The 12,903-nt window shown below is 39.4% G+C and overlaps 1 protein-coding gene across 3 annotated transcripts in view; it reads left to right on the top strand.

The window, feature by feature from the left end:
- mpp2b (membrane protein, palmitoylated 2b (MAGUK p55 subfamily member 2)) overlaps positions 1-12,903 on the top strand; it is a 45,868-nt gene that overhangs the window by 17,722 nt on the left and 15,243 nt on the right. For all 3 annotated transcript variants that reach the window (XM_037081733.1, XM_037081734.1, XM_037081732.1), the window contains one exon: positions 10,867-10,967. In XM_037081733.1, the coding sequence (XP_036937628.1) occupies positions 10,867-10,967 (101 nt within the window). The remainder of the gene's footprint in view (positions 1-10,866; positions 10,968-12,903) is intronic.

Raw genomic sequence — 12,903 nt, 5'->3', positions numbered from 1 at the left:
CTCTGAACCCCTCACACTATCACAGGAGTATTCTGTGTGCCTACCGGACTAATGAAGCAGTAGTCAAACACAGATGACGGATCATTGAGTACTGCATGTTGGTAGGATTAGTCTGTCAGAGATAATCGCAGGGTTTCAAGAGAACGGGACAATTTAATTCTGTTCTGGCTGAGGGTATTCGATAATGTGGTGACACCGGCAATTATTTCATCCGCGTCACACCCCGAAGATCTCTGTTTGCTCTTTCATTAACCGCTACAGGGAAAATAAATGTGCAGTCAACGTCAAAATGTTTGGATTTCGGTTGGCAAACTCGCTCGTGTCGATTCCCCCTGCAAAACTTCACATGGAATTATCCTGCCCGCGCCATCTGGGTGAGGTGTACTGGGAGTTGCTGTCCATTTGCAAAATGTCAACAAATATCGCAACAGTTGTCTCCAGTGATGACCTTCATCCGGCTAATAAGGCAATCCAGCCCCACGCCCTGTATCATGCCAGCTTGGAGCAGGCGTCACCATGGCGATCCGGTGGCTTTAAAGTCCCTTGTTTCTGCTGATTGGCTACCCAAGACAGAATGGGTCAGGGTTGCAGCATTTCCTCAGGAAATGTTGGCTTTCATGAGACAGTCATGCACACTGCTGCTATGGTTAAGACAGTTTCATTTTCACAAATTAAACTAGAATGTCATAGTTTCTTACAGAATATCTTGTAAAGTCAGGCCAATAATAGATTTCAAGAGGACAAAAACAAAACATTTTCAGTAAAGTGATATATATATTACACAGTATTTTAGGGTCCAGTGAGTAAGATTATGAAGAAAAGGGTCATTATAAGGTAACTGAAATATAACATGTCATGGTTTGAGTATGGTTGAGTTACTTCCTGTTTCATCTTTAAGTTCTCTCCTCATGTGTCACGTTTTGCTTTTCACTTCCTCCCTTTGTCCCTTTCCCACCTTTTTTTTATGTTCACCTGCGTTATATTTGTTCAGTAGTCCTTGTCTATTTAAGCTTGTGTCCTTCTCTTACTCTACATCAGTTCATCTGTTATTGTCATGCGTCTCCCGTGTTCCTCTAGCTATTGTGCGCTAGTGAATTCAGTTAGCCGTGCAGCTAGCAGCCCTGTTGGCAACTCAAGGTACAAAGTGGTATAACAAGACATGATGGGCCGAGGTTAGCAGGTTAGCGTGCTAACTTCAGCAGATATCTCTGAAACAGAATACATTGATGTATTTGACATTTTGAATGTTTTAAATTTAAATTCATACATGTTGCACCTTTTAAGCTGTATTAATAGGTTAATAGGACTAAAATCAATCAATCAGATTGTATTTGTATAGCACTTGTCATAGCAAGAGTTAAAAAACATGAAACTTCAACTAATCAACGTGGAAAGCACTATCTTTAGTAAACAAATAAAGTAAAATGTTATTGTTAATGAAATACAGAAATTAATCACCATAATTGATGAAATATATACAATGGGTCCATAAGTCTGAGACCACTATTCAAAACAAACCCTGTACCCGTCCTGAATGTAACACCATCCTCTCCAGTACGAACGACAACACAGGCAAAAATCCAACTCCTCATATAGTGAACGCATACGATCGATGGTGTTCAGCTCGCCTGGATAAGTTTATGGCCCTGAACATCCGTAGTACACCTACATCCACATTACGAGTGATTTCAATTATTTTGGCTGATTAGATGTCCTCTGAGGACTGTGTGGGCGTGTACACTCAGTTGATTGACTCTCACTCTCACACTCCTGTTATCTTTATTGAACCTGTTAGAGGGGAAAATGATCTCAATCATTCTTATGCTGTTTTCACGTCACAGACTGTAATTATGAGCAACTGAGTTGGAAAACCTGTTCTTGTCAGTCACCAACTCTGCAGCAATATCTCCCGCTTGGTGAAGAAAGATACAGAAGTGACAAAAAACAACTGATCCAACAGTTACATCAAAATGAAATCAAACATTAACACTATTGCATCAGTTCAAGTAGTCTATGAGAGCTTGGACAAATAGTTTGGACAGTTCAGGCAATTAGAATTATGTGACTAGGTTGGGGCTATCAAGTGGCATTTTACATTGCATGAATTAGCTTATTGGCTAGCAGACAAATATTGATGGGACAAATATTACATCATGTTTTTATGCTTGTTCTAACTCACAGCTGGTTTAAGTCACTGCATCTCCCAACAGAACGCTGTGATGAATATCATGCACATTTGTTCAGCATGACATTGTTGAAACAGTTGCGTGACATTAACCGCCTGGCACTATCACCGTTCAAATGTTTTAGGAAGGAAGTGAGCTTCGAGACAAGGTGACACAGAATCGCCAGGGGAATTTTGATAAAGCCGCATCATAACAATGTTATGGATTGATGTTTTCATGTTGTATCATTCCCTGGCCCATGTGGGAGTGCCTTAAATGTACATTTCTTTCACTATTTAGGGGTGACTGGTGGCAAAAGACTGGCTGTATGTAAGCTTATGAGAAAATGACCCTACTTCTCACTTGATTTATTAAATCGGTAAACACAGATCCAGTCAGACTATCCTCCCCAGGCCCACCCCATTATCCAAAAATAGTCACTTCTGTGAAAAACCCAAGATGTGATGCAATACCAAACTTGAGTGTTCGAAACTTTATCACAGTTGGTTTACACTTGCTACAACTGCATTTGCAGAACAGATAATTCAAAGAATGCAATTTATCTGCAGTAAGCTAACCAGCTGAGGGCAGCTTTTTCATTTGAAAGCCAAGCCTGTTCAAGTTACACTAAGTACATTACACAATGGATGTGCCCACACATGCTTTCACACAGTGTTCTCTGAACTTGTCATGAGGAGCCAAGCCTGTCAGCGATGCTCCATGAGGTGGATGTTGACTTAATTATCCCTGAGTTGAACACACAGAGCAGTGTTCTTTAGTTGTAATAGCTTCTTTTCGGCATGCATTTTGAATTAGGGAAAAAAGAAAAAATACTTCGGACTCATTGCACTCTGCAATGACATCAAGATGGAAAAACTGTAGCACATGCCTTGAACGGATGAATTAAAGTTGTACTTTATCATAAATGATTAATCGGTTGTGGTACACACAATGGAATAAAGTCCAATCTCATATAATTCTCTACCACTGTGTTAGACATTCATCTTTTGCTTCCTGAGGGATTGATGGTAATTATGTTTTGCTGGAGAGCAGGGAGCAGAATCAAATCTAAGAGTAACCTTAAAGTATTTAATAAAGTCTGTTGAGGCCCAGGAGTATTTTAATTTAGAGAGGTGACTTTGGCAAGTCGACATAGTTTCGATTTCATCAGTAGCATACCTCTTTTACAGAGAATAAGGCTGCCGTAACTTCCATCATTGTGTACGGGAGACAATGAGAATATCAATGAGTTTTTGAGGAGAAGTCTATTCAGAAATCTCTCGGTGTTTCCACAGGACAAAGCAGGTGATATTTCTGCAGAGTCACTGCACACTCAGAGGCTTAACATTGACCTTATCATTGGGCATACCCCGATTAATTACCACCAGGTCTCTCAAGAATGACTTTTGATGTCCTATTCAGTGTAATTCCAGGCATACAATGAAGTACATTTTTTCAGACTGAAATATATTTTGTAGTAGAATCACAATAACACAGATTTGGCACCTATGAATATACAGTTTGTTATGGTTTTGTGAGCGGATTATTAATCCAAGACCTCTAAAACAACCAAATGGTGTAAATCAAGAAAACTGGAAGAGTTTGGTGTTAAAAATAGTACAAATCATGTTTGAGGAGTTTTCCGGACAGTGTTTCGATGAAACTTTGCTTTGGTGTTTTGCTGTTGTTTTGTTCCTTCAGAATTTCACATTCATCCCGCTGTCTTTTGTCACTGACAAGCCGGTCTAGCTCTATTCATCAAGTTGTTCAGAATTCTTGGATTTTTCTTTTTTGTGAGTAATATATGACTTATGACTTATAATAAAGTTTAGGACATTTAGGAACAAACAAACTGAGAAAAAGTGCAGGACAGACACAGTGAGGAAAGACTAATGAGGGGCAGGTAAACAAATAAATGCAATCCAAAATGACAGGAAATGTAAAACGAAACATGACACATGAGGAAAAAACAAAATAAAACAGGAAATAACTGAACTAAAAACCCATAATCACGACAAAATCTTGGTGAGTTGTCAAACTAATTGGGGTGAGGCTTCAGTCTTGATTTCACTTCCTTCCCGTTTCCAGCCTTGATTGGTCTCACCTGTCCCTCATTAGCTTTCCCTCCCCAGTGTGTCTAGTCTGTGTCTTCCCCTCTCGTCTGTGCCGGTTCATTTTTGTTCTGTGCGTCACACGGTCTCCTTGTAGTTTACTTGGCTTGTCTGGACCTAGCCTGTTTATCCGACCTTTGAATCCTGCCTGCTCTTTGTTGGATTTCTTTGCCCGTTAGAACCTTTTCTGGTCCTTACCCTTACCTGCCTACAGCATCCAGTAAGCCTTTTGTACTGTGATATTTTGCATTAAAATCATTTCAGTGCACCAGCTCTGCAACTCTGCCTCTGAAGTCGGCATTTGGGTCCTATCCTTTGTATTCCTGTTTCCCTGCTTGCATATTTGTGTGACATTGTCTGAATTTCATGCAGCCAGTTTATTGTCTAAGAATTCAGTAACACAGATCTTCATTTCAATGTTACAAATATTACAATATTACAAAGCATTTGCAAGTGTTACTATGAAGCAGTTACAATTAGGAATGCAATTAAGAACTCATTTTGTTGTCAATTAATCTGTTAATTATTTTCTGGATTATTCAAGTAGTTGTTTGGTCAATAAGATATCCATCATAGTTTTTCATAGTTTAGGATGACATCCTCAAAAGTATTTTCAGCTTACTGTCACAGAGAAGTAAAGAAATATTCACATTTATAAAGCTTGAATCAGAGAATTTTGATCTTTTTTCTATTTCCTAAAGAAATTACTCAAACCAGTGTATCAACATAGTTGGTAATTACTTTGATAATTGACAAATAATCAATGAACTCCAGCTATTATCAATATTTTTGTAGTAAATGTATCAGGTGACATGTGAAAGGGGCTGTGTTTATTGATGAAGTCACAAAGAATGCAAATAATCTGCAGTTGCCCTTGACTTCATGGAGTATACAGCTGAAAAAAAAAATCATTCATACGGTTATTAATGTACACACGTAGCATCATCTTTTTCCACAAAAAATGCTCTTTTTGCAAGTTCACCTCCTAGTAGCTAAAGAGCCTCTTGAAAGCTGGTGGAAACCACAAAACAAGAAACTACACTTTCTGTGATGGTCATGGTCTGCTCATCACCTGTTTATTTAATTGTGCCTCAGTCACTTCCCATAATGCTTCAGGGTAGAGTATTTACTGTAATTGTGTTTTCCAGCGAACTTGTTTATCTCAAGAAATTTCATCAGACCAAAAAGTGTTATTGCGACTAAAAGGAAGAAGAGTCAGCTGCACACGGCACTCTGCACTGCTCCTGTCTTTGAACCCTCATGAGGATTCATCAAGAAGAAACACCAACACAACCGCATGTCCCACATCTCTTTCTCCCCTGATCCTCCCTCCCTCCCTCCCTCCCTGACCACCACTACATAGCAACAGAACAACCTTCACTAAGAGCTGGCTAAAAGGTTCATGTTGCTGCGCTGTGCTTCAACCACAAACAATAACAGCCCAGATTGTTTGTCTGCCTCCATGACATTGAGTTTAATTAGAATTCTCCTTTGGAGGTGAAGTCGTGCTCAGATGAGACTTGAGGAGACAAAAGGCTTTCACTTTAATTCAGGTTCCTTGTGATTACAGGAAACTGTTATTCTGGTATTCTTTGTCAAAAGGTGATGCAGGAGCCCGCAGCAGTCTGTTATTACTGTACCTTTGTATTAACTGGATGACACATTGCTGACAGTAGCGTTTTACCCTTTCTCTAAAGCCACGTTAAAACTGAATGAATCATTACATGTTTGTTGGCTTTCTTCTCTAGTTGCTAGCTTTTTGAATGTGCTAAGTCAGTACTGTAATAAAACAACATGTACTCGAGCATGAAAAGAGCTTTGAATTTTACTTCATTTCCATTGAAGAATGTGTTCTGTTGAGGACATGTACATGTAGCTAGTTCAGTCCGTCTGCACAACCGAGTCCCCTTTTCAGGCTCTTAAACCCTCACTTGCTAAATGGAGTCCTCTAATGGTATCAGGTTACAGTCTGCAGTATAGGGAATTTGGATTCACCGAAGCAGAAAATGACTTTCGCCTGGGTTCTCACCTGTAAAGGCTCAGAGGATGAGGGAAAAAAAAAGAGTTTATTATTACGCAAATGTCTATGTGCCACTTTGAAGCCGGTATGAGACACGAGCAGAGAGAAGATCAATAGTGTTTATGATTTAAAAAAAAAAAGTGTAGTTTGGTCCTTGCTGTGCAGTTTTATATGCAGGCTTATGTGAGGGAGGATGGCTTTGACAGAGCGCTATACGGGATAAAATACTCTGCCTGAATGTTAAAGAGGGAGTTTTTTTTTTTTTTTTAAATGTGCAGCTAGAAAAGTAGAAAATAAATACTGTATGATATTCACACCTCTCCCTGTGTAACATTTTGACCTGCACAGCCAATCCTCTGTCATCCCTGCTTGGATGCCCTCCAGTGAAATGAGGGAGGCAAACCTGTTTATCCATGTATATAGAGAGAGGAAGGGCAGCGAGACCCTAGAAGGAGGACAAGTTGGATTTTTAATAATCTCTATGAATAATAGAAAGACCTCAGGCTTACTCAGCATTGAGAACATGGCTATTATTCTGTAGAAATGTTCACACCTTCTCCTGGTTCTCATGTTAAAGGACACCTATTATGCGTTTTCATTTTTTTCTTTCCTCACAAACCAGAGCTTCTCTCTCCTATGGGAAACACTTCTCCTTAAACACCTCGTCCTGTGTTTAATTCTGTGACTTTGTGACATCACAATAGTCGCCATGTCATACATTTGCATAATATACATCTAGTGGCTAGATTGACATTTAAGAACAAATTTGGCACAGCTGCTCTGTTGTTGTAAGCAATGCTGGGTCAGGCATGTGTGAGCTGGCCAATCAGAGCAGACTGGGTATTCAGGAGGGGGTGGGGCTTAAAGTGAGGGGATCTAAAACAGAGCTTTTCAAACAGAGGGGAATACAGAGCTGCAACAGAATCCGTCCCCCCCCCAGAAAAAAAAACAACCTTCACGTGAAAGTGAAAAGTAGACTAACAATGTGAAAAAGAGAAATAACTCCACTCATGACAAGGCGAAGCAGAGAGAATCTCAACATCGGGAAAAGTGCCGATGTGGCAACACAGCAGCATACAGTTGCTGTGATTAAACAGAATTATGCAGGACCTGTAAGCCGAGCCTGCTGGTCTGATATTCTGTGCCAGGCGCATATCTGGCAACTCTCCTGCTGGAGCAGAGCCGCTCTTCATGGGAAAATAGAAGAAAAACAAGACTTCACTGCGGAAGACTTGTCCAATTATTTATTTAATTTACTTATCTAATTATTCAGAGAGAGGGCGGATGGACAGTGTAAATCAAGGTCATCTTGCACTGGCCTCTTGCCTCTTTCTTCTAATCTTTTCCCAATGTCTTTATTACTGATATGGATAGATATAGATATTCAGCAAGTGTGTTTGTCAAAAGACTTCCAGAACACCACAGAGGATAAGCAAAAACAGTTTTCTGTTCATTTTCAAAATATTTGTTACCTCATAACTTCTCTTTAAGCACCTTAACAAAAAAAAAAACTCCCACTGCGCTCTGCTGATCAAAAGAAACATAAATCATCTGCCAGCTTCTTGACAGACCTGCTGTGCGAGCACGCGCACACACACACACACACACACACACACACCCCTTGTGTTGTGATAACCGTGACTGATATATTATCTTGTTCAAATGTACAGCAGCCACGAACAAACTTTTTTGTTTCTCTTCGCTGACTTGTGTTTTCTTTCTGCAGTAACTGACTGAAAGCCGTGGGTTTAGTGATAAAAGGGGTAATAGTAAGGGAATTAGAGAACATTTTCTGTTGGAGACAACATTGTTTGATACCTCAAAGTAATTTTGCTGTTTATTGTCAGAAGAGCAGCTTCGGGCTGTACATCAATGAAACCGCTGAATAGAGTAATGGTGCTTCAGGTTAGAGAGACTTCTTCCTAAATAATCATGGGTCCTTTTTCACACACAAATGGAATTCTTCCATTGAGTGAGTTTCTGTGGCTCATTGAAAACTTTATTTACTAGTTCATACTAGTTTATTGGTTTTTAGCAATGCTACACACACCAAATGGATGGCAATATTTCAACAGCTGTGGGGTGGAATGCCTTAAAATTGGACAATAGACAATACTGTATAGACAGTCGTGGTCCCCAAAGGATAAATCAGATTTTTAGGACACTTTTGGTTTTTAGTGTGATGCCTTTTACAACTGTTAGATGGATTTCCATTACATTTGCCATTTACAGGTCACAGGGAGTCCAAAAATTATTATAGACCCTTTCGTGGCTTGAGAGGAACCTGCATGTAATCTGAATTGCCTACAGTGTTCTCAGTGTTGTTGCAGGGGTTATGTGGGCTCCAGTTTTTGAAAAGGAAAAAGAATGAATAGAATGAAAAAGGTGATATTTTTGGCCTTGCCTATCAAGTATAATCACTTTTCAAAACCTGGTGCCTACATTACCTACAATGCAATTTTTGCCACTGAGTGACATCACTGGCAGTTTATCAGAATACACACAGACTACACAGAGATGCAAAATACTTTGAACTACTTTTTTTCCCTATATATAGCGTAGTACTCCTCAAGGCTGGTAAACACACTTTAATATTTACAATTGGTAGAATTACACCATCATCATGTCAGATTTCTCAAATACTACTAGTGTATGTGCAAATAATTCCTGTTTCCTTCAGCTCTACTTGGTGTTTGGATCTAATTAGCAAATGTTATACTGCTAACATGCTAAACCAAGAGGTTTAACATGGAAGCATGTTGACATTCTTATTGTTACCATGCTGGTGTTAGCACTACTATTTTTACCAAGGAATAGCATCACAGAGCTGCTGGAATGGCTGTTGAGTCTTGTTATTTATTGGCCGTTGTACCGTGGGTCACTTTAAACGCATGGCTATCTCTATTAATGTACCCAGACCTTCGATCTCATATGATCTGTTACTGTGCACAGGAAACTCATGGGAGCTTGATGGGAAGAACACAGAGGTGCATTCCTGTCAGTTAGGGGTGGGATAAAAAAGTTAATTGCAATTGTGGTACAGAACATTTAAAATAATAAGAAATAAGTTAAGTGGTAACTTTTCTTTATTGATGGTAATTGTGAATTTAGATAATCGTGAACATCTTGAATGACTTGATAAATGTGTCTAACTTGCTGATGTACTGTCCTGTAATGGTTTCCTGATTTATTTTGAATCTGAAGCTTGTCACCATGGCTGAAGGCAAAAACTAGTTAAATCAGATATGTCTGAATACTATGGATTCCAAACCAAGGAACAGCAATGAGAGGATGATACCCCGATTTATGCATTATTTGTGGAGGGGTTCCATATGATCTATGATTACTTATTTAAAGGTGCAATACCTAAGAACTGGTCACCTACTTAGTACTAACAATACAGAGTGGCAGCATATAACCAGAATAACAGCTAACTGCTGCTAACTGTGTTGTTTTAAACAGCCATGACTGTAGCTACTCTTAGCTCAGTTAGTTTTTTGTTGCCTTTTTTTTTTTTTTTTTTTTTTTTTACAGCTGGGAGTCACCCCGTTGTTTTTGTTGTTTCCAATGTGTTCACAATCAGTCCACAGAAATTGGGACATCTTCAAACACAAAACTGATTAGCAGCCATCTAATTAGACCAATCACCTCCTTAATGCTCTTTTATGCCCTTATTAGGACATGAGACCTGTGACGTGGGTCACACAGGATCTGTTACAGGCCACCAGTCTGCCTGCTACATGAAAATTAAAAGCCAGAGTTGTATTTTTAGCTTTGGAAAACAAAGGCCTCAGTGTCTACTGAGTGAGTTACAGCAGAATAAAAATGCCCACTCTTCTGACAGTCACGTCCGCTGTGATTAATGCCTGCTGGTAGGTGATGCCACTGTGTTTTGCACCTTAATGCGTCACACTTCCAATCAGCGGAGATGCTTTTGAAGCTAGACTGAACCATCCATAGAATTGTTGACGCCACCTTGCATCTGCTGATTGATTGTTCGTCTTATTGAGTGACGTCTGTGGTTTAGCAGTTTGATTTTACATGTTTGTGATAAGGGTGTGTGTGTGTGTGTCTATGTGTGTGTGTGCATGCAATTCCTTTTATGTGCTTAACATAAAGGCTGCACCGAGAAAAAATCATCTTATTGTTATCTCTCAGACAATGTGCTAATGTGAACACAAAAAGTAATGGTGAAAATGTTTTTTCTCTCAGGAACTTTGTTGTTGTTAAGCTTGTGTGTGTGTTTGTGATTGTGTTGGAGGGAGGAAGTCGGGAGTTGTGGGAGAAAGATACTGTCGTTCCTGACAGACTTAAGAGGAGGGTGAGTGACAGAGGTGAAATTGCTTGGGAAAGGATGTGAGGCAGCTCTCTCCTCCCACCTCCCTCCCTCCCGCTCACTTTTCCCTCCCGCCTCCTGTTGTTGAGCCCTGTAGTGTGAACTACTGTAAACATGCTCTCCCTCGCTCTTTCTGTGCCTTTTCTTCAGTCTATTTCCCATGGGAAACTGTAGCATAAGGAGGGAAGCGGAGAGAAAATAAACTTTCTTTTTTTCCCATGTGTGTGTTTGTAGCCATGCATCAGGCCCTGGACACTCTGAGTGACAGCACAAGCTCCACGACTGCCAATGACCTGGACCTCATCTTCCTCAAAGGCATCATGGAGAGCCCAGTGGTGAGAATAACTTTATACCCTGCACTCATATGTATGAGAAGTGTTCATCAGCACAGGCTGGTTATATAAAGTTGGTTATCAGTTAGTGATTATGCTGCAAAATTAAAGATATTTTATGCATGCAAATTAACAAATTGAATACATTTAGTTAAATGTCAATGCAGTCTGTGCACTGCATTTTGCACACTTGGCTTAACATTACAATTTTATTTCAGTATCATCATTTGCATTAACACTGACATCCAATGCATAACAAATGATAATGTTTTTTCAAGAGAGTTGCATGTTTTATGAGGAGGTTCATTAAGAAGGTGCTGCAAAGTGTAAATTAAATATTCCCACCAGTTTTGCATTTACATTTTTAATTTCAGCTTGCAGTAGTTGTCCTGAAATGACAGCGTAATTTAATCAAGTGCAGTCACATTATCATGTTAATAGTCTCGCTTTGTTGTGTTCTCACAAGTTTATAATGCTGATTTAAGAGAGTAATTGAATTCAATTTTGCAATCACTCTGCACAGGCCAAAATAAGATGAAAACCAAAAACCCCAAGAGAGCCTAGATAGGTAAACTTCTCCTCCTAGCTGAAAGCAACCAAGCTAGCTATGGCTAAAAAGTTATCTTTGCCAACGCATAAAGAGAGGCGAATGTCACCAAACATTAGTCGCATGAGTTCTTTCATAGAACTCTTCTCTTTGGTCTGTTAGCCAATCAAAGCACAGCAAGCTGTATTATTTGTCTGATATTTGCATTGATTATCCTCTGAAAAGCACCAATACCACAAATGCTGTCAACTACTTTAAAGTTAAGTATTCTAACATGGGATTTTATGGGGATTGACTTTGACCATTTGAGGAATGGACATTATTTAGTACTTAATTGTTGGCTTAATCCTTCATCATCATCATGACAGTTTTATCTATAAAGCTCAAATTTAGTGGAGTGCAATTAAAGATCGTCCTCCTCCTCATCTCTCCCGGTTACAGAGAAGGTGGACAAGGTAGATGTAGATGGATTTACTTGATAACAAGCACAGTAGAGAGAGCTGTTAAAGTTGTGGTAAATTGAATATGATACTGTCGAGACAAAAAACATCAGAAAGGATTTCTTTTTAAATCCAGAAATACTTGGCATATAACGATATTTAGCTAAACAAAAGAGGACAGACCTCTTTCTTTCTAACATTTCCTGCTGTTTCCCAACTGTCAGTCATTTTAACAAGGCAATACAACATTTGCCAATCAGAGCAAGTTTGAAATAGCAGTCAGGGCGCTGCTCCTGACATGTTTGACAAATTGACATGTGCAGGTGGAGCAGCAGCCCCTATGATCATTGACGAATCCAGCAATGACTGGCAGCTATTAGGTTTTACATTTATTTATATACTCCTGAAACCTGTTTATGTGTTCAGTAGAAGATCTTTATTTGGTTTATAATTAGACAGAACTGAAAATGACTCACTTCTGCATTATGCATGATTCAGGCAAGATTTGGATGAAATGTTCAAGTCCACAAATTCTTAATTCTGCAATTCTTATTTCAACAATCTGCTACTAGTAGTTATACATCGTCCAAGATAGAGGCAGAGGAATGTACATAGAAGCAGCTGTGCCTCGTAGTTCACCATAGTAATCCTCAAACACACACTGCTAAAGCACGTAGAGAAACAGCGCTCAAAGAGGATTACAAGTATTTCCATTCTACCTAGATGTAGTCTACTTGACATACAGGACACACAGTACATTGTTTTTTTTTTTGGTCTGCACAGCCTGTATAAGAATGAAGCAGACACAGGTTCAAACGTTGTTGCATTTGTAGAGATTTCTCTTGGGCAGTTGCCCAGACGCGGGATCAAAGCTCATCCTGGATGGAAGAAAATCAGTGAAGTTATTCCAAGGATGCTCAGTCTGTTTATCCAAGAAAACTCAGACATGGCT

This window comes from Acanthopagrus latus, chromosome 20, assembly GCF_904848185.1.
Source record: "Acanthopagrus latus isolate v.2019 chromosome 20, fAcaLat1.1, whole genome shotgun sequence".
Taxonomy (NCBI): Eukaryota; Metazoa; Chordata; class Actinopteri; order Spariformes; family Sparidae; genus Acanthopagrus; species Acanthopagrus latus.
Note: the sequence above shows the minus strand (reverse complement) of the source record. Positions and strands in the feature narration are given on the sequence as shown.